Source organism: Nelumbo lutea, chromosome 5 (assembly GCF_056320005.1).
Source record: "Nelumbo lutea isolate HS-2025 chromosome 5, American lotus-T2T, whole genome shotgun sequence".
NCBI lineage: Eukaryota > Viridiplantae > Streptophyta > Magnoliopsida > Proteales > Nelumbonaceae > Nelumbo > Nelumbo lutea.
The window spans coordinates 23,988,365-24,008,948 of record NC_142688.1 but is presented as its reverse complement, the minus strand read 5'-3'; the positions used below and the strand labels follow the sequence as shown (position 1 = coordinate 24,008,948).

General features: G+C 38.5%; 1 protein-coding gene across 1 annotated transcript; it reads left to right on the top strand.

Annotated features, from left to right (window-relative positions):
* Nucleotides 1-3,460: 3,460 nt before the first annotated feature.
* LOC148851040 (wall-associated receptor kinase-like 14) lies at nt 3,461-8,834 on the top strand. Its single transcript, XM_088942758.1, has 3 exons — nt 3,461-4,660; nt 6,085-6,156; nt 7,290-8,834. Exons 1-3 carry the CDS (start codon nt 3,952-3,954, stop codon nt 8,564-8,566), a joined length of 2,058 nt encoding a protein of 685 aa, XP_088798884.1. The 5' UTR covers nt 3,461-3,951; the 3' UTR covers nt 8,567-8,834.
* Nucleotides 8,835-20,584: the final 11,750 nt, after the last annotated feature.

The window sequence follows — 20,584 nt, the reverse complement described above, 5'->3', positions numbered from 1 at the left end:
CATGCACATGCACGATTCGCTGGCCCTGGCGAGGTGCATTTGGGACTGAAAGGCGTCAACGTGGTCGTTGGGGTCGAAGGACCCGTCGTACTTGTCCAGAGGTGGGAGCTTGAAGTCTCTAGGTAAGGGGACTGCCAGGAGTTCCGATGCGAGGGGGGAAGGAACCGAGAGAACCGGGGCAGCCCCTACCTCGTTCGAGCTCGTGTCTTTGCCTCTGAACTCCGACAAGGCACGGGTGGCGGTTCGGCGACTTCGCCGGCGCTTTCGCTGTTGAGCGGGCCTTGTACTGGTGCTGCTGGCCTCCGTGTTACCGAGCTTGATGGGCCCGGAATGCCGGTAGTTTGCCGCCAGGGCGCTGAATCGGTTTTCGGTGAGCGGGAGCTCGGGCTTGGAGCGCCGGGGTTCCGACTTCGCGGGCGAGGTTCCCGACCCGCCCACGGGTTGCGAGGCGGGGATGACATTTTTCCCTCTTCGGCCTGGGGACGAGGCCTGGCTGTTGGGGTGGTTCTGGGGCCGGGAGGCCTTCGCCTGGTGGGGGCGCCCATCCTGCAGGGAGGCCTTGACCAGCCTCGGAGCGGGGTGGCGAGGCGGAAGTAGTGGTTGGTTCAGTGGCAGTTGGGGGAATTGCTGTTGATAGTGATACTGGGAGATGTTGTGCAGTATTTGGTGCTGTTGGAATTGTTGCATTTGGGCTTGCATTGCCCGCATGCACTGCTTCAGGTCCTCCAACCGGTTTTGACTGGCTGCCAGGGGGACGGCAGTCGGTTCAGTGAAGGTTGTCTCATTGGGGAGAGGAAAGGGGATGCTTGTGGTAGGAGGGTTTACGGGTGCCACTGCTTGTGGCGCGTTCAACCTGGGGATCCCATCCGCCGAAAGGGGGATGGTGAACTGTCCAACGCACACCACATGGACTTGAAGTTGTTCCCCGGTGGCGTTTGTCTCCGTGCCACGTCCGGTGTTGCTGGAGGAGGCCATGAGTGTTGGGTTTTTTGAAGAAAAGGGGTTATCGAAGTTTGGAGGGAGGCTTTTTGAAGTGTTTTCCCACAGACGACGCCAATTGATGGAGCGCGATCCGGCCGGTCTTAGCTGTCTGCGGCCTTGCTTCTGAACGGGGTAGCAGGGAACCTGAAACGGAGGAGATGGGGAAGCTCCGGGGGGAACCCGGTGTAGAGGCTCCGAAGCTCAAGTTAGAATCCTTCAAAAGCAAGGTAATACCAGATAGCGCAAAGTTTGCATACCTCTGCTGTTAGGGGGCAGGGGGCTCTTATAATCACTTTGTGCACTCGTCCCGGGGCCCTTGTCAGTTCAGGTATGATTACCCTTGTGCTTGTCAATTCGGCCGTCGTCCTTTCTGCTGAGACAGAACCGTCACTGCCTAACCGTCATCTAACTGGAGATGGCGGTGTCAGTGGCGGTGGCAGGTGGCCGTTTAGGGTGCTGCCGCCAAACGTCAGATCCCAAGTTAGTCAGGCGCGGCGCCCTTGGGCACGAACTTCCTTAGTGTCAGGCGTGGTACGACTTGTTTGGTTTTGGTGCCAAGTGATGCGAAGTGCTGAGTGAGGCGGTCTTGAGCTCGGAGGTATTTATAGGGCAGGTCAGTTCGGCGAGGTGTATCTCGAGCTATTACAAGGTGGGTCAGTTCGGCGAAGTGTATCCGAGCTGTTACAAGGTGGGTCAGTTCGGCGAAGTGTATCCCGAGCTGTTACAAGGTGGGTCAGTTCGGCGAAGTGTATCCGAGCTGTTACAAGGTGGGTCTGTTCGGCGAAGTATATCCCGAGCTGTTACAAGGTGGGTCAGTTCGGCGAAGTATATCCCGAGCTATTACAAGGTGGGTCAGTTCGGCGAAGTGTATCCCGAGCTGTTACGAATGGTGAATTCGGGCCCCCGGTAGGGAGTTCAGTCTGCTCGTGTCCCCTTGTTCCCGCCTAGACTTGGCTCCTTTTGCCGAGCTGTTGTTTTTGCCACGTGTCACGTAATAGAGAATTTGGGCCAAATCCTCTCTATCAATTACCAATTGGGCATTTTAATTGGTGGAATTTGGACTTTTTTCTTTCTTTAATATTTTGACGCCAACCTTGGACTTAAATGCTTGTGTTTTCCATATACACATATTTACGAGCTTAACGCTTTCCACCTAACTAAATTGTACCGTTAGCATTACAAGGTATAAATTCAACGGTTATGCAAAAAATAAATGCTTGGGGGCCAACCATCAATATTGTCGGACTTGAATCGGACGTAATGGTCAAATAGGCGATATCCGGTTCAATTACCTGACTGGTTTACGGGTTGCTTATAAACACCATGGTGCACGGTCCACGTATTTGGGATGAAAACTGTTATTATTCATCACCCATTCACCATGCAAGACTAGACTGACACTGCCAAAGCCAAAACTCAAAAGGTCCCATACATACAAGGCTATTCACTGTACCTCTACAGCCCACAGGGAATAGTGGCTGTGAGCTGTTCCGACTTCCGACTTGACGTACAGGTACCGCACCTGTGGCGGTCGGTACATATCTCATATCTGCAGTTTGTAGACTCTGAACTCCAAAGGTGAAAGGGCTGACACACGCGTTTGATTGGCCAACGCTGGTTCGCTCATTTGCTGCACATTAGTACGACTACGAGCGAGAAGTCTACAACCCCGTCTCAAAGAGTTATTATTATTATTATTTTGTAGAGAGTCCAAATTAATTTATTTTTGAAAAGACATTTCTATCCCTGTAGGCTATGACTGCGACTGACTGTGAGAGGAAGAACAGATTTCTCATGAATGAAATTAATTTATTTTTTCGAAGTTACTGTGAAATGACGTCATCTACAACGCTACCTCATTCATATCCCCGGTTCCCGATCCCGCGAAGGCCGATGAATTACGATCGTCGATCGATCATTCATTGTTCTGAACTGTTAGTGGAATTCATTTAATTGCATCTCATTCAAATACCCCTCAACTTTCCCATAATTGTTAAAAAATCCCTCAATACAACTGGAGAAGAGCGTAAAGCCCCACTCACTAACACATCTCAATTATCAAATGGGGTTGATATTTTATTTAAAAGACATCTGACATCTCATAGTGGGGGTGGGGGACAGAGAGTTTACACACTCAAGGAATTTTAGAATATATTACCTTACAAACAAAAAAGTATTTTTAGAATAAGCAATTCCATCCATCTATCTATCTTTCTATGATCAATCCATCTATCTTTAACAAAAAAAAAAAAAAACAATAATAAGATTTGGGGCCTAACTTCATGTGCAAATGTCCAATTCTTCTTCCATCTGATCGATCATAACGGTGACGAATGCTCAATACAAAGCCAAAGGCGCGTTTATTATAATACTCTAGTAGCATATGTATCTAGTGTTCTTAAGTTTTCAGAAATTTAAGGGCATTCTCGTCATTTTGCAATAAAATTTTTAAGCCATGTAATTTACGTTAAGAGACTTTAGACTTTGGAATAGAATACGCAGGGAGAGAAGCGTAGAGCATGAGTCTTGAAAAGATTTATTTCTCTTTATGCTCTTCGGTTCTGCATTTTCCATCCAATCCAACTCTATGTTGCAGAGAAAAAGGGGAGAGACGGAAGCTTAGGGTTTCGCTTGGTTTTCGTTTCCGTTGATTTTTGAGGTCTTTTTCTTTTCCCTTCTGTCGTATACTCGAAATCTCATAGAAATTTCAGAATCATTAAAGAAGTGCGGAGCAGAGGTAGAAGAGAATAGCAGAGAAGACCTTAAGGCTTTAAGCAGAGCAGAGCAGTTCATTTGTGAACGGAGATTTCTTCTATGTCGGGCAATTATCAGTTTTTCTGTTATTTGAAGTCCTCATCGCTGAACTTCAAATAGGGAGAAAAGGCCAATGAATTTTCAGACGCTTTTGCTTTCTATTCTACCTGTTATCAGCGTCTTGTTCATCTCAATTCGAATCATCTCCCACTGAAGATGACTTTTCACCACAGAAATCTGCTCTTATGCTTCGTGATTTCCTTTTTCCCTTTGATTGCCTCTGAACACTTATCCCCCTGCAGCTCAACATGTGGCTTAGTCAAATTCCCCTATCCGTTAGGATTCTCCAAAGATTGCCCAATCAGTTTGAATTGCACCAACGGGGAGGCTTTCATCGGCGAGTTTAAAGTCAAAAACGTTACTTCGGACAGTATCTTGGTCCATCTACCGCCTAAATGCAAACGTCCGATCGAGAATCTGAAACAGCTCTTCCAAGCGAACTACGCTCTGACTTGGCAAAACGGGATATTGTTAGAGAACTGTATTTTGCCGGTGAACGGATGCTCGATTCCGGCCCCGCTGATGGAAATTCATTTTGAGAAGCAAGTTTGCTCCAAAAATAGAACAAACCTAAAATGCTTTGCCAAGGGAGGGAAGGATTTCATGAAATATGATGACGTGAATGAGGTTAATTGTAAATACTTATTCTCGTCCATCGCAATTGATTCGAATAGTAACTCCTCCTCTCTCTCCCTCGAGTTTCAGACGGTTCAGGTCGGTTGGTGGTTAGAAGGGAAGTGCGATTGTTCTAAGAATGCGAACCTGACGACATTCAAAATACCCAACAATGGGACTGGATGCCGTTGTCAATGCAACAAGGGATTCGAGGGAGATGGGTTCAAAGCCGGTGTCGGTTGCCGTAAAGGTAATTTCTGGTAGCCAGAATTTTACGTATTTACTTGATAGTTGCTTTAATTTTAAGGACAACAATGGAAACACTGCAATAGCATTTCCTCCATTCCACAGACTTTTCAAGAGTGAGCTTTTTTACAGGAAAGAAAAACGTTTATAAGAGAAAGCTGTCTTAGTGGGGATATTTGGTCATTTTATAAAACATTTTGGGGAGCTCGAGTCTGTGAGTGTGAGACATGTTCTTAGACTGCAGAACCATGGATTAAAATCTAAGCATAGTACACAGTTCTGAGAAATTCTTCTTCTTCCTCTGGTTTTTGCAGTCCGGTCTTTGGTTTACCCTCTATATAATGTTGTTTGTTTTATTTGGATAAATCCGGATCATTCTCTAAACTTCCAAAGAACGGAATTGTGGTTTTGTCCGTCAATACATGGACCACCGTTTGCTCTAGAGTCAAATTCCACGTAATGGAATCCATGATTGGACGGTAACTGGGCACTCGTCACTCATTAGCACATGGTCAAGCAAAGTGGATGATCCGTATTCTTTCACCCAAAACCAAAAGAGACAGTCATTCAAACCCGAACTCAGAAATTCAAACCCGTATTGCCAGTTCATCAATTTCGTCGTCATAGTTGGGACTTGGGATAGCCATAGGGGGATTTTAGTCAACGGTTTGGAGCGGTATCCGTCAAAAAATGAAAAAAAAAAAAACAAAAAAACAAATTGGGAAACCCTAGAAAAGTATTTAATGAATTGACCAAATTATATGGGCCGTGAATACAGCCCCTGCTGCTGCTAGGTATCCAACTTCTAAAAAAATAAATTAATTGGTCTTTGATAACTTGTCCAAGTAACCCAATACAGAAAACCCAAAATGTCAATTGTCAAACATGCAAAGTTGCAAACTACTCTCGCGTTCTGGAGTATAGTCCGCCAACGGGTAGCCCTTATGGACAGATCTATCTTTGTAAAATAAATATAGATTGACAGTAAAATATCTATATTTGTAAATTAAAGTTTTACTGCAAACTTGTAATTTCTATTATAAAGTTCAGCGTTCTTGCTCTTCCTTTCAGAAGGAATGAATGCTTTGGAGGGGAATGCTAGCGACTTAATAGACAATTCAAGAGTTTTGGTGGTTCCATCATGCCCCGCCTTCTTAAGTTCATTTGGCTGGTCTGGTTAGGAACCACCTATATTACACGTATTCCTGCATAATATGTGGTATGGTCCTGGTTTGGGTACACTTATGCTCAACCAGGGCACGTTCCCTGAATCCAATGTAATTGCTGGAACAACAGTTCAGTTGCAGACTTGCATCCTACAGGGACATCTAAATTTCTGAGGGGACTAAATCAAGATTCAAACTTTTTCTGTCCTTCCCACTTGTAGCTCCTGTACTAACTTTTGCTATTGTCCTTTCTACTGAGCAGTCAAATGCAATCCTTCAAAGTACATGTCAGGGCGATGCGGAGGAACCACCAGAGTTGTTGTCTTAATTGGAGGTAACCGGAACCGGCATTCTTCTTTTCTTCTTATTACTAATTGGAAGCATAACAAAGATCAAATCGCAAAGAATTCATAATTGTTTGGAATGAATTCATTTATTGAAATCCTAACTAACTTTAGTGACCGAAATTGGGACTGTTTCTATGACTCAACTCAGCCATTATTGTGTACTTCGTAGTTTCAGTAGTTAAAAGTTAAAACTCATAGCTATGACCTCTCTTGGACTAGCAAAACATACTAGCATTTCTACCATCTGGATTGGTGAATTTTTAATGCATCATTTTGGTCTTGAATTGCAACTAGCTAATAACAATTATATTGCTCATCCGGATATCTTTTGTGTTATTGCTTCATCCTTCTGTCCAGATACCCCCTCTGGATTATGTATTCTGGCACTGAATTACTTAGATAAGATTTTATTTTCAAATCCAGAAAGAAGGATATTCCACACTTATTGGCTTCAATATCTTGTGCAGCATTTGGCATTGTGTCTAAAAGCACATAGTTGGCTTCTGATCTCTATTGAGTTGGAAACGACTCTTCTGTCATTTTATCATGCCATACTGTTTTTACAGAAAGAAATATCCAAAACCAGCTAAACCATATGCATTTTAATATATTTTGGCTTATCAACATCTAGGAACCCAGAAGCTATATATGTGCTTTTTAATCACAACTAAGTTTCCAACCACACATAAATCTTAGAAGGAAAAAAGTTCACTAAATAACTTCTTTGTCATTCTTCTGCATAGAATATATAGAAGCTGTAGTTGGTTTGAGCCAATCTCAACTACATTCTGTATCTGGGCAATGGCCTTACTGGTTCTATACGTTGATCTCAACTGCCATGCATATATAGATTAGACTTTATATGTTTGAAAAAAGCAATTATGAACATCTTCAGAGTCCAACCAATGCATTTACTATGAACAGTGCGGAGCTGAATTTTAATTTTCCAATTTTAAAGGGCCATTATGGCATTGTCTAATATTGGTCCTAGCTATCTGTAGTCTTGTGAGGGGTGAACTGGATACAGAACGAACATTTGGCTTTTCTCTTGGAACAAATTGGCTGATCTCAGTTTGTGCTACCTAATTTAATTTCTAAAATTGAATTACTCATTTCTCAGGCATTATTGCTGGAGCTTCTCTAATGGCCGGGTTGTCTCTTCTCTGCTACTTCATCCGAAGGCGATTTACTTCGTTGAAAACCTGGAAGAGCAAACGCCTACTATCTGAAGCTGCAGGTGGTCTGACTGTCCCTTTTTATCCTTACAAGGAAATTGAGAGAGCCACAAATTGCTTCTCAGAGAAACAGAGGCTGGGAACTGGAGCCTATGGAACAGTTTATGCAGGAAAGCTTCACAATGATGAGTGGGTAGCCATAAAAAAGATCAGACACCGAGATACTGATGGAATTGAACAAGTCATGAATGAGATCAAGCTCCTTTCATCTGTAAGCCACCCAAATCTAGTCCGCCTCTTAGGTTGTTGCATAGAGAGAGGTGAACAGATCCTTGTATATGAGTTCATGCCCAATGGAACTTTATCTCAGCATTTGCAAAGGGAAAGAGGTAATGGTCTCCCTTGGACAATTCGCCTCACCATTGCAACTGAAACTGCTCATGCCATTGCCTATCTCCACTCCACCATGAACCCACCCATTTACCATAGAGACATCAAATCGAGCAATATTCTCTTAGATTACAATTATAACTCAAAAGTTGCAGATTTTGGCCTTTCTAGACTTGGAATGACAGAGTCATCCCACATCTCAACTGCCCCACAAGGGACTCCAGGATATGTTGATCCTCAATATCATCAGAACTTTCATCTCTCTGACAAAAGTGATGTTTACAGCTTTGGGGTGGTTCTTGTGGAGATCATCACAGCAATGAAGGTGGTGGACTTCTCTAGGCCCCACAGTGATGTCAACTTGGCTGCCCTTGCCATAGACAGAATTGGGAAGGGATGTGTAGATGAAATCATAGACCCATTTCTTGAACCACATAGGGATGCTTGGACCCTTTCATCCGTTCATAAGGTGGCAGAGCTGGCATTCAGATGCCTTGCATTTCATAGGGACATGAGGCCCTCTATGATGGAAGTGGAAACTGAGCTAGAAAATATAAGGCTAAGCGGGTGGGCCCCTATGGAGGAGAATGTCTGCATGGAGTCTTCAGTAGCATCCTCATGCTCATCACCATCTAATTTGAGTGAGAAGTCACATGGGGTGGCTGCTAAGAAAGTAGGGCTAGGGAATCAGAGACTGTTTGTGCCACAGAGAGATGAATGCATAATTTCAACAGAAATGCAAGATAATTCACCCGTTTCTGTGCAGGATCCCTGGTTCAGTGAACAGAGCTCCCCTTCAACAAACAGTTTGTTGGGTAATGTAATACACTGAACTGGAAGTTGTTGTTTCGGGTTTACAGTGGGTGGTTTCATCTGAATTTGTGAATACAAGAGGTATTTTTGTAATTTGGTATTTTTCTCATTGCTCAAATATCTTTAATGGGTCTGCTTTTCCTTTCCAATTAGGAAGTTATGACCTCCCTCTTAATTATTTTTATTACATTAAAAGAGATGGACAATATTTGAATTTTGAAAGATGTAGAGACCAATCTTAGGCACATTAAATGTATAAGTATGACAATGTAATGAGAATTGCCCAACTCTCTCTCTCTCTCTCTCTCTCTCTCTCTCTCTCTCTCTCTCTCAAGCATATTTATTTATACATACACTTACCAAATAGCCTAATTAGAGCCAGAGGATTTCACTAAAGAACACCTGGAATAGAATTAATAAAGCTGTAAGGAATTACTTTTATCCAAAGTATTTCCAAAAAAAGCACATAAGACAGCGTTTATGCTGCTGAGATCAAAACAGAAACTACTCAGAAGTGAATCTTTTGAGACTTATCATCTGGTGTGAAAATTTATTGTTACTCAAGTATCCACTGCACAATACTACCTTTTGTGATAAAATACTCCTAAAGAATATGGATCAAACAAAAAATAAAATTTACATACTGTGGAGATGGACATTAAGCTTTATCCTTTCAATATTTTCTAGTCTTAATGGTTGCTATAGATAAAATGTTAAGAATTCCAGGATCAGGACAGCATTTGTTATTCGTTTATTTTTAGTTGGTTGGCATTTCACATTCCCTCGTATTGAGGTGCTCATCATTTCAAAACAACATTTCTTCTTTCCATGGCTTCATAGAAATTCCAATTCACCAGTATTTTGACATGTTGATATTCTTAAGAGGTAAAAGAAATTTGTTATATGCAATGTGTTCTAATCCACCACAACTTGTATAGTGGGTATGGAATGTTTTAATCATACTGCAGGCAGGTTGTTTGGGCCGTTGTTTGAATAAAATTTAACTTGTGTAATGCAGAAAATGCACCAGTTTATGCATACGCGACATTTGTATTCTTTTCTTAATTTTCTTTTGTTTTTCATGTAGAGCACATGAGACATTTCACAAACACCTGTTTCCAATTTTTCCTCCGTTCACAGACTGCATATAGGGTAGGCTTGGAATCATCATTTTCCACTCCATTTTCCTGGTTTCATCCTTGTTCACACAAGATTTAGTGAAATAAATTTGCTTCCATTATTTGGCAAGGTTTTTCAGAATTGATGCCAAGTGACATCAGAGTTACTACAGATGCTGTTTTCTTATTATGTGGTTTTTGCAGGTTTGTTTGATAAGTTTTATTAACACAACTAGGGCAATTAACAGGGCAAACCTAGTTTGTCTGCCATGAGTTGAGCTAGAGCTTAAAATTAATATTTTATTTTTTTCATGGCTAAAATATTTAGTAATTAAAAATCTATTTATGTAGGAAATGTTAATAGCACAGAACAGAATCTTGTGAATGTACCCGTCAGAACAGAATCTTACATTAGAAATTAAAAAGGGAAGTATTCGCAAAGATCATATGTTTTCTTGTTATTAATTCTTTTTTTTTTTTTTTATGTGGTGGGTTTCTTGCCTTTGGATTACGAGCTTTTCAAACTTTCAAACTTTGACCTAAAACGAGTATAATCTTAAAGCCGGAATAGACCCTGAGGCTAGGTTAGTGGTTGTTTTAACATTTATTTCTGTTGAATATACCCACCTGGTAAACTTTTTTATTTTATCTAGCGCCAATTGGCGAGTCTGAAAACCCAAAATCTCAAACATATTGACATATCTCTACAAACAGACACATCATTGTTCATTCAAGCGAACAAGCAAACAGTGTCTCGGCCCTCCCCTAACTGGGGCAAGGGGTCAAGCAGAATTGGTCTCGCTGCTAGTCAGTTAGTCACCTGCAAGAAATCCCAGAGCTTTTCACAACACCAAAAATCTGATTATTCGATGGGACAATATGACTTTGGGACATTATCTTGCTGCCATAGTCTTCATTCAAGCTTGAAATCTCTGCTGGCTGCTGCATTGCCCAAGGGAATAAAATAAGTTAAAAAAAAAAAAAAACCCAAAAAAGGAAGAAACCAAGGTTTTTAAAATGGGATCGGACAGGAAACGGTTCTGGGTTTGGTTACTGGGTCGAATGGTCCAACTGTCTGGTCTGAATGGATGGTCCATTCTGATAAAAAAAAAAAAAATTACAAATTATTATCTGGAATGACGGTTCAACCGTTCAAGTCATTGCTTTACTGACCAAATTAACAGTTTTTAGCTAAAAGAAGATTTTAGAGTGAAACAATTTCCGATTTTTCTGGTCTGACCGTCTGATTCAATCCGATTTTAAAAGCATTGGAAGAAACTACCAAGGAAACCACAACCTTCATAAATGATAGCTATTAGCTTAGTAAGGACTACAATAATAATGCTATGATCATAATAAGGACTACAATAATAATGTTATGATCATTATTCACATAAACAGCTAGTTATGGACTTAATCAGACTATTTTAAAGTTGTACTGTAATAGTATTTGCGTATGATCTTATTATGTTATTAAAATTATGCACATAAATAAATTATTATAAAATAAAAAAGCAACGAATTGGCAGTCCACCATTGTGGGCTGTCATGAAAGTTGATTCTTAGCTTCCATAGACTTTTCTCCCCTAGTTTGAAGTTTGAATATCCATCCTATTCATGACTTCCCAGAATGTTAGTGCTGCCAGAATTTGTTTGTGTGGCGTGTTTATTGCTTCTGTAGTTTCTTGTTGGGTTGATGATCATAATTCTATACCCATTTATAAAAATGAGTATGGTGGCAATTAACTGTTAATACTTTTAATTGGATAAAATCAAGTTTTTTTTTTCATTTTTTATTTTTCATTTTTACTCTTTATGTTTTTATTTTTTAAATTTTATTTAATTAACAGTTAATACTTGTAATTGGATAAAGCAAATAAAATAATAATAAAATCAATGTGGAACCTACTCCTCTTTTCCCTTAGGCCTTTTGCTGATCTTATGATGAAACACCTACAGTAAACCTCTTCATTGAATAGATCCAACACGTGTCAAGTATTGAATGGTTTGCCCAAACCACGAATTCAAGTTGAATGGAGGAATAGATGTTTTTGACCCGTCTGCTTTCATCATCAAACAATCAATTAGATGATTAAATGAAACTTTTTTTGGTTTTCTCCCTATATTTTCAGGTATTTTTCCCATTGCCCCTTTATTTCAATTGTCTCTATAAATGTAATAAGTTGTATTTGATCGGAAAATGCTTTCATGTTCATTATATTGATTCATTTTAGGGTGTTTTTCTTCGATGATCATTGGGCCAATCCGATAATCTAACACCCTACCAATATAATACCACAGGGATTTGGTACTTGGTAAGGCTATAGGGTTTTAGAATGCATTTTGTTGGAAGAAGATCCAAATTCTTTTATATAAATCACACGGATGTTCGATTTAAATCCAAATATAAACAAATAAGGATCAACCTATATCCAAATGCTAGCAGTTAGATATGCAAATAACGCCCCACCATTGAAAAGGCCAAATGTCATCGTTCACACATGACGCAAAGATATAAATTCTAAAGCCCCAATTCTCCCTTTAAACCCCTCTTTTTATAGTGTACATCTTATCCATTCCCCTTACTTCACAGTAGGAACTAGGAAGGAGGAAGCATAAATGACATCTCTTTTATCCTTCACACCTTTCTCTTTAGAATGACGAAAACAATCTAAATTACAAAAAAAACAATGAAATACACAAAAAGTTTACAAAAAAAATATGAAAAATCATAAACATTTCTATACCATACTAAAAGAATGAGAATGTTGCAATTGGTTTGTTCAAAACACCATGATTTTACTTTTCAAATTTACCCTCAACTTTCTATTTTTTCCCATTGTTTATATTGTCGTTGCAAAATAATTGTGAAAAAACATAAAATGAAGAAAATAATATAAATTATAAAAAAACAAAGAAATACAAAAAAAATTACAAAAAAACATAGAAAATCATAAAAATTTCTATACCATACTAAAAAATGAGAGTATTGCAATTTGGTCAAAACCCCTGATTTTACTTTACAACTTTACCCTCAACTTTCCTTTTTTTTCCATTGTATATATGTGATTGCAAAATAATTATGAAAAAACACATAAAATGAAGAAAATAATATAAATTACAAAAAACAAAGAAATACATAAGAAAAAATACAAAAAATATAGAAAATCATAAAAATTGAAGAAAAATAACATAAATTACAAATCTATACCATACTAAAAAATGAGAATGTTGCAATTGGTTTGGTCAAAAGACCTCGATTTTACTTTCCAACTTTACCTTCAATTTTTTTTTTTTTGTTTTGCCATTGTATATATTGTCATTGCAAAATAATTGTGAAAAAAAAAACATAAAATGAAAAAAATAATATAAATTACAAAAAAAACAAAGAAACATAGAGAAAAATTACAAAAAGAAAAGAAAATCATAAAAATTGAAGAAAAAACATAAATTACAGAAAATTGGAGAATAAAATAAAAAATATATATCTACTACCATATATAAAAAATGAGAATGATTCTATTAGTGTGGTCAAAAGACCCTGATTTTTTTATACTAATTCTACCCCTTAGTTATTTGGTTATTCCGACATATCCCAATTCTATATGAGGGTGCATGAGATTTGTTGACAAAAAAAAATGTCATTGTCTTTTTCTAAAAAGCCATTGGGTGGGTTAGGTACATAGGTTTGGGTTGAGCTTCAACCCAACCCACCTAACTCATCCATCAACTCGCTAATGACCCATTTTCGTTCAACCCAAACCTACTATAACCTAATCCAACCTACCCAATCCATTAATTTTTCACATAATACATAAATTCTAGAAAAAAATAGCTATAAAAAACACATAAAATATAAATAAAGATAAAAATGTAGAAAATAACATAAAAATAAAGAAAAAATAAAAATTCCAAAAGGATTATGAAAAAACACAGAAAATGGAGAAAATAATATAAATTACAAAAAAAACAAAGAAATATGTAGAAAATTTACAAAAAAAATGTAGAAATCATAAAATTTGATAAAAAATAATAGAAATTACAAATAACAAAGAAAAACCATAAATTGCAGAAAAACGAAAATATAGAAATTTCATTCCATAGGCCCAAAACATGTTTATCAATTAGGCACATGTCTTATAAGGGCATTTGGCCATTAGGACTGTATGTTATTATGTGTGTGATTGTTAAGTAGGGCCTGCAAGTCATGTCCTCAATCGTATGCAATACTATGACACATTATGAATTGTTCGATTGTTTCATTCTTGGACATATGTGCGAAAGTACTCAGCGTGGCTAGAAGGTGTTTTGCATACATGTTACTTTAATGGTTGGTTGATAAATTTTGCTTCCAACTTTTTTTTTTTTTTATTTCTTAGTTAAAAAGTAAGAAGAAAATGTTTTTAGGCTTATGTGTAAGTTTTTAATAGTCATCTTAGATAATGACTTTTGCTATTCAATTGTTATTTGAGTAAATTAGTATAGTAGCTTTTTTTACTTCTAACCATTAATAGTAACTATTTTCATAGGTTTTAGGTTATCACAAAATAGGAGATCCGTGAAGAGTGGTATATCTTATTTTCTATAAATTTTGTGTTTCATTGGGATGAACTATATCTGTATATAATGTTGTTGAGTGTAATTTTATCATTGATTTGATGGATTAATGTTTCAATCAGACATTTATATGCATATTATAAAATTCAAATCTTGACATTTTGAGAGGATAGTCTTTTTTATGTATTATATAATTGTCTTAGAACTTGAGTGGTATGTGAACTTTCATTGAGTGGAATATAAAAGCATAGTAAAAAATCATCATCAATATCAAATACCGTGTGCATCACATGTGTTATTCCACTAGTCTATTAAAAAAAAGACAATAAACAACCACACGAGTGTAGGCATCAGTTTTGCTAGTACTTCAACTGTTGGTCCAAAGACGAGAGTTCCGCGAGTGACACCGACGTGTCTATAAGCAGTCTGACGTTCGATACTAGGATGGATCCATGTTTCTGGGACCAAGTTACTGTGACTTGAACGGGTGCTTGTTGTTGTTGTCTGATAGTTGTGTCCAGGATGGGTGGCCACCATGTCTGGAACAGGTCGATGACTTCTTCTATTAGATAGCCATGTTCAGGACGGGCACTGGCTTTTGCTGCCATGGGCTTGTGATCGGGATGAATGATTGGACAGACGCACTAGTTCGGCATAGCCTAAGCCAGAGGCGATTGGTGAGCCGGCTTCAGGCTTCTATTTTTTGTTTTGCCTTTCGAGGTCGATGCCACATGAAGGCTGTCAGCGTTGATGGTTGAGGCAGTGCTATTGCAACCGTTGGATGAAGTGGATCTAAACTGTCCATTTTCCTTTAAAAAGGAGAGGAGACGGGGGAGGATCCCACCATTTGTTTGTTTTGTGTTTGCTTAGGAACTTATTAGACCACCTCGGCTTTCAATCGGTTCCTTTCCAACCTTTTCGATACACCTTTTCTTGGTAAGGCCTTGTCTTTCATCATGTCAACTTTTTAACTCTAGTTGTGAGGCTTATTCCTTCTCGATTTCTCGATTGAAGTGAACCTAGTAGCATCCTCATTCCCAGCAGCAATGGGAGCGAAAGCAGTAGTTTTAGGTCTGAGGGCACCTCTCAATCTTCTGACGTGGAGGTTCTGCAGAAGAAAGTCGCGACTCATGGGGCTAAGTGTGACTAGCAGACAACGAAATCCGTGAATGAGAGTACCGGCTCCACCAAGCCGAGGGGTGATGTCCCCGTCCGTCTCGTTGTAGGGACTTCGAGGGGCTACGCCCCAAGGAACACACCAATGCATCCTGTAATAGTGGATGTCAAGGAGGTCGAGTGGCCGACTGGGGAGGAGTTCAAGACCGAGAGCTGAGGTGTGAGACTGGAGCGCCCTCCTTGCTTAGATTTAAAGTGATATAGGTGTATTTGGTTGGCACACCAGACTCCGACATGTGGCATTGTCCAAGGGTACTTTTATCAATCCACACTCCTCCAAGGGCGAGAGGGTAACTCCCAATGGAGCATTTAATGCAAGCGCACGATCTGGGTGCATTTACTCCCAAGACACTAATGAAGAGTCGTGGTGGGTCGACACTTCTTTGACTCCCTCTACGTGACCACATTCTATGGGATGGTTACTCATCATTCATTACACCTATGACTCCGACTATAAAAGGGACATTACAGGTAAATGTACATTCATGCATACTCAAACTAGCACTTATTTTCCTGTAGTGACCTTAGTTCTACTCTGAGCCTTTGACTAATTTGATCGTTGAAGTCTTCACCCTTAGAAACACTCGCAAGGCCTCTAATGTCTTTACACTCTTAGCAAGTAAAATTCGCAGCCTTTAAATCTCAAAAATTACTACACTGCCTTTGATTCCAAATTCGGCATCAAGAAGTTAATTACTGTATCTTTCAAATAATAATATCAAATCTAGCAAAATTTGGATGGGAATTAATTCATAATACAACAACCACCTGCTTTGATTAGGAAGGAAAATAAAATGAACAAATGAACTCATCTAAACGAGAGAATCTGGACGCGGTTTTGATTCAACAACGGGAATGGATCACTGGAATGGAATCAATCCATTTGGCATTTGGTTTTCTATCAAATTCCTTAAGAAGCCCATTCCCTCAACTTTTATGTTTTCCTAGCAAATCAAATAGCTTAGAGTAAGTTTCCAGCTTTCCTACCGTGAATGTTTCCAAAAACTATAAAATAAGACAACGGCCTAATGCAATCCCACACACCTATCCACAGCCAAAATCAAATTGTGTTGCGTCTCGTTACGAGGCTGATGCCATATTGAAAGTCTTTGTTATTAATCCTTTAATCTTTGTAATCTTCCCTGCTATTTAGAATTTATTTGTTTTCATGATTTGTAGGGATATGTTGTGTAGCCTTTTTGATTTATCAAAAAGAATTGAGGGGTTGAAACGCAGCTCGTTCCATTAATCTTAGAGCCTCAGGACTCACCAGACACCGATGGATGCCTTCTACGCATTAACGATGACTAAATAAAAATTCAACATGATATTACTGATCAATTGTTATTATCATTAATGCATAGGGCTGAAAATCGGGATTTTGGGCTGGAAGCCTGGAACTATTCATGCAGGGTCCATGATCATTTACCATGGGAAATTAACGTGGCAAGTTAAGAGGATCCGTCCGTTTCAGAAGAACACTTGTGATACTTATTTATCAACATCCATTAATCTTTTTTTTTTTATCAAAATAAAGTAGGGGTAATTAGTAAAGGCCCGTTTGGCACATCTTTTCATGTGGTTTTTCGGCTATTTATAAGTTGGGAAGACCAAGAATCGGTCTTTTTTTTTTTGGCACATGGAAGATCTAGCCGCCAAAAAGATGCACAAAGCCCATTTTGGACTGATTTCGGAAAGCTCCAAATGAAGTTTCTCGTGTTTTTTGCGTTTTAATCTCGCATGGAAAGACCCAAATCGACGCACAGAAAGACATGCGTCTGCCAAATGGTCTTCGGGTTGCCTAGATCTTATGTCAAAAGCTCAATGCATCTTTTGACTGACAGAATTACAAGAAGATCTTCTCAAAAAGACTTGCCAAACAGGGCCTAATTTATTCACTTTCATAGAAAAGTGGCATTTTTAAAAATGCTCTCAATAGCATAAGTTATTGGCCCCTAATTGATTCTCAACCCTAAGCATCCCTAGTTGAGGTTTGTGGTACCCGCATTGTAGTGGGTTGTGCCAACATGGCCCGTGCAGATTAGGGGTGGGGCCTAGAATGAGCCTGGACCCATAGCCTGTATGCCTTGAACCAGGCCGGGCTGGGCTGACCCTTATTTTGTTTTCATTACAATAAGATAAAAAATTCAACAAATTATAAAAAAAAATAATGAAAATCTGAAAAAAAGTGAGAATAACAGTTCAGCCCAAAGTCAGAATTTTTAAGTACAAAATACATTTGGGGTAGGTACCAGCTCAGAATTCATAAATTCAATGAGACTGGTCACAGTCTGAGGAGAGGTGCATTAACGTTTCATACCTTGAAATCAATGCCACATGTCAACTCTTGATAGATGATTAACTTGGGCCGTATCAACTTATATCCTCATCATCTCTAGGCTGACTGAACTGAATGAGTTATTGCTTTTTCAGTGGCTAAAATGACTATTAGATAATCAAATATTGAGAAGCTTTTTCAGCCCATTTAGGAGCTCACAGCCTCCCTAATTGCATATCCACTGAAAGAATACAAAAGAATGAGAAATTGGGGTAGGATGTATAGAGTGAGGATTTTTGACATTTTAAATGTTTATAGTTCTGTAGTAAATTTCAGAAATCTGTATTGAGTCTATCCGTACTTTTTCGTAAAAAATTCAATACATCGATTTCAGCTATTACTTATCAAACGGTTCTTTATTTTACTACAGTCCCATTTAAGAAAGCACAAGACCTATCCAAGGCTACAATTCAAGCTATAGTCATTAATTTGAATTTTGAACTATGTTATTAGTTTATATCTTCACAAAAGTGTACATAGAACCAGGTAGGGGTGCCCACGGTTTGGTGGGCCTATTTTTGAAATCGAATCAGTAAATGAAATCGACTGAAGTCGATCAGTCAATTGTTGGTTCGGTTCATCGGTTATTTGGTTTTTTTATATTTAGGGGTATTTATGGGTTGGGTTGAGTCGGTTTAAGTCATTTTGTTCAACCAACCTGACCTGGTCGGGTTACTAAATCACCAAAATGAAACCGAACAATCATGAAGCAAAATCGACCCAAACATGAAGGGTTGGTTTATCGGTTTAGTCGATCGGTTTATCAATGCGACTTGGTTAACTGTAGAAGAACGCAAAGTAGGAGAACAATGGTGAACATGAACAAGCAGTAAAACAAGCACATGCAAGTGATTGTGACGAAAATGCACAAACAAGGTTAGGCACCATGGGACACGTGTCAGAATGAAGGAGTAGTGATATAACTTGGTCTAGCACCATCAGCGATGGATGGAGTCTCACCGATGAACGTGATGGCTCTAATAAGTTAATATTTGTGGACATGTTCTCTAATATCTTGAACCCAAAAGGAAGGTAAGATTAGAATCACTGAGTCACACCATCTGGTGGTATGAGTGCGAGTGCAACCCTTCCCTTGTCTGCTCTCTCCATCTCTTTCTCCCTCGTCTAAATATCCATCTATTTGTTTGCAAGATTGCAAAGAAGATATTGAGATAGCATATTTATTAATGGTGGATGAAAGAAGCCTTGAGAGTTGCATATTGCAGAAAATTTTGTAGCTTGAGGAAGACCAAGCAATAAAGACTAAAGAATGGAGTAAGTAGAAAAGTAGAATTGTAGAAGGATAAAGATGAAGATTAGAAGAGCCAAATAGAGTCAAGATTAAAAACTCCTATTTGGTGTAAAGCATGCCTTAGAGAGTAAAACCTCTCTTTGACTCTTTCTAAAAATGCAAGACTCCAACATGTCCATTGTCCAAGACTCCTTTGAGAGCAATTTTCTAAATTTGGCAAGTTTAAAGGTGTAGGGATGTTGCTTGCTAATCCCAAAAAAGTTTTTGAAATTGACTCAAATTAGATTTTTCCCCCACATCTCATGTTTCCTATTTAGTGTAAAGTTTCCGATTCAAAAAAGAAAAATAATCCCAAAGACCAAACCAATTCCTATTTAGCTAAATTTTTTTTTATGTTAAAGCTAACTAGAAACTAGGAGAGGGATTACCGGATTAGGGAACGACTAGGAACTAATTACTTAAAGGCTTAAACCTACATGTTCGGTTTGGTTTGGTTTGGTTTGATTCATTTTCGATTTTCAAACATGAAAACCAAAACTGAACCGAACTATCGCTTTATTTACTTACATAAACCAAAACCAACCAAATCGGGTTGGGTCGGGCTAATTTGGTCGGTTTGATATTAAATATGAACAGCCCTATTTATGTTTACAATAAAAAAACTAGAAATATATATTTAATATTATATTTTGAATAATAAACAATATATTATATATTATAAATATATATTTATATATGTAATGCTTATTTATTAATTTATAATATATAAAAAATATAAATATATATATAATATACATAAAATATATAGAAATATATGTATATCAATCGGTTCGGTTAACTGTCAATTTTCTATATTAGTTAACCAAAACCAAACCAATACCTTTGGTTTTTTAAAAGTACCGAATCGAGGAATTCAGTTAGCCGAATTTTTGGTTGGGTTCAAGTTTTCGGTTTTTGTTGCTTGTACTAGTACTTAATTGAATACCAAAATCCAGCCGGAATGGGAATGGGAATTAAAATCAGCAGGAATGGGATTTCATTCCCAAGGGAGGAGTAGGGAATGGCCATTCCCTCAAACAGGGGAATGCCATTCCAACAAGAATAGGAATGGGATTCCGATTACACCCAACCAAACAATTGGAATCGGAACAGCCCATTCCGATTCCAGACCCCTATTCCTGCAAACCAAACGGACCCTAGGTTTAATGCATCTCAGGTAACAAAATCTAAAAAATGAATAGTGGAAAGTTAATATATTGAATGACAACCCATCTTATTATATCATCTGCTGGTAGCATCGTTTGGCTACTGTCTTCTGGACACGCTGTAGTCTGTACTGATTGATTGTCACAAGTACTTCTTTATCCTTAGAAATTCAATTAAATTAATAAGATTTATAATAGAGAGAGTTAAACTTGAAATTGTTACGACACCACCTACCGCAGACTCTAAATGTCATTTTTGTTTTTTTCACAGTTCATGAGTAGAGAAATTTCAGACTTATTATCATTAGGTTGATGGAGCATAAAAAGTAAAAACAGGTGGAATATAATAACTACGGAAGCAAAGATTAATGAAGTTTGTGGAGCATAATAA

Bases quoted from the DNA above. Each gene is read 5' to 3' on its own strand.
- LOC148851040 (XM_088942758.1), top strand. From the start codon at position 3,952: ATGACTTTTCACCACAGAAATCTGCTCTTATGCTTCGTGATTTCCTTT. The intron at 4,661-6,084 runs GTAATTTCTGGT...TCTACTGAGCAG, and splicing joins CGGTGTCGGTTGCCGTAAAG to TCAAATGCAATCCTTCAAAG. The intron at 6,157-7,289 runs GTAACCGGAACC...CTCATTTCTCAG, and splicing joins AGTTGTTGTCTTAATTGGAG to GCATTATTGCTGGAGCTTCT.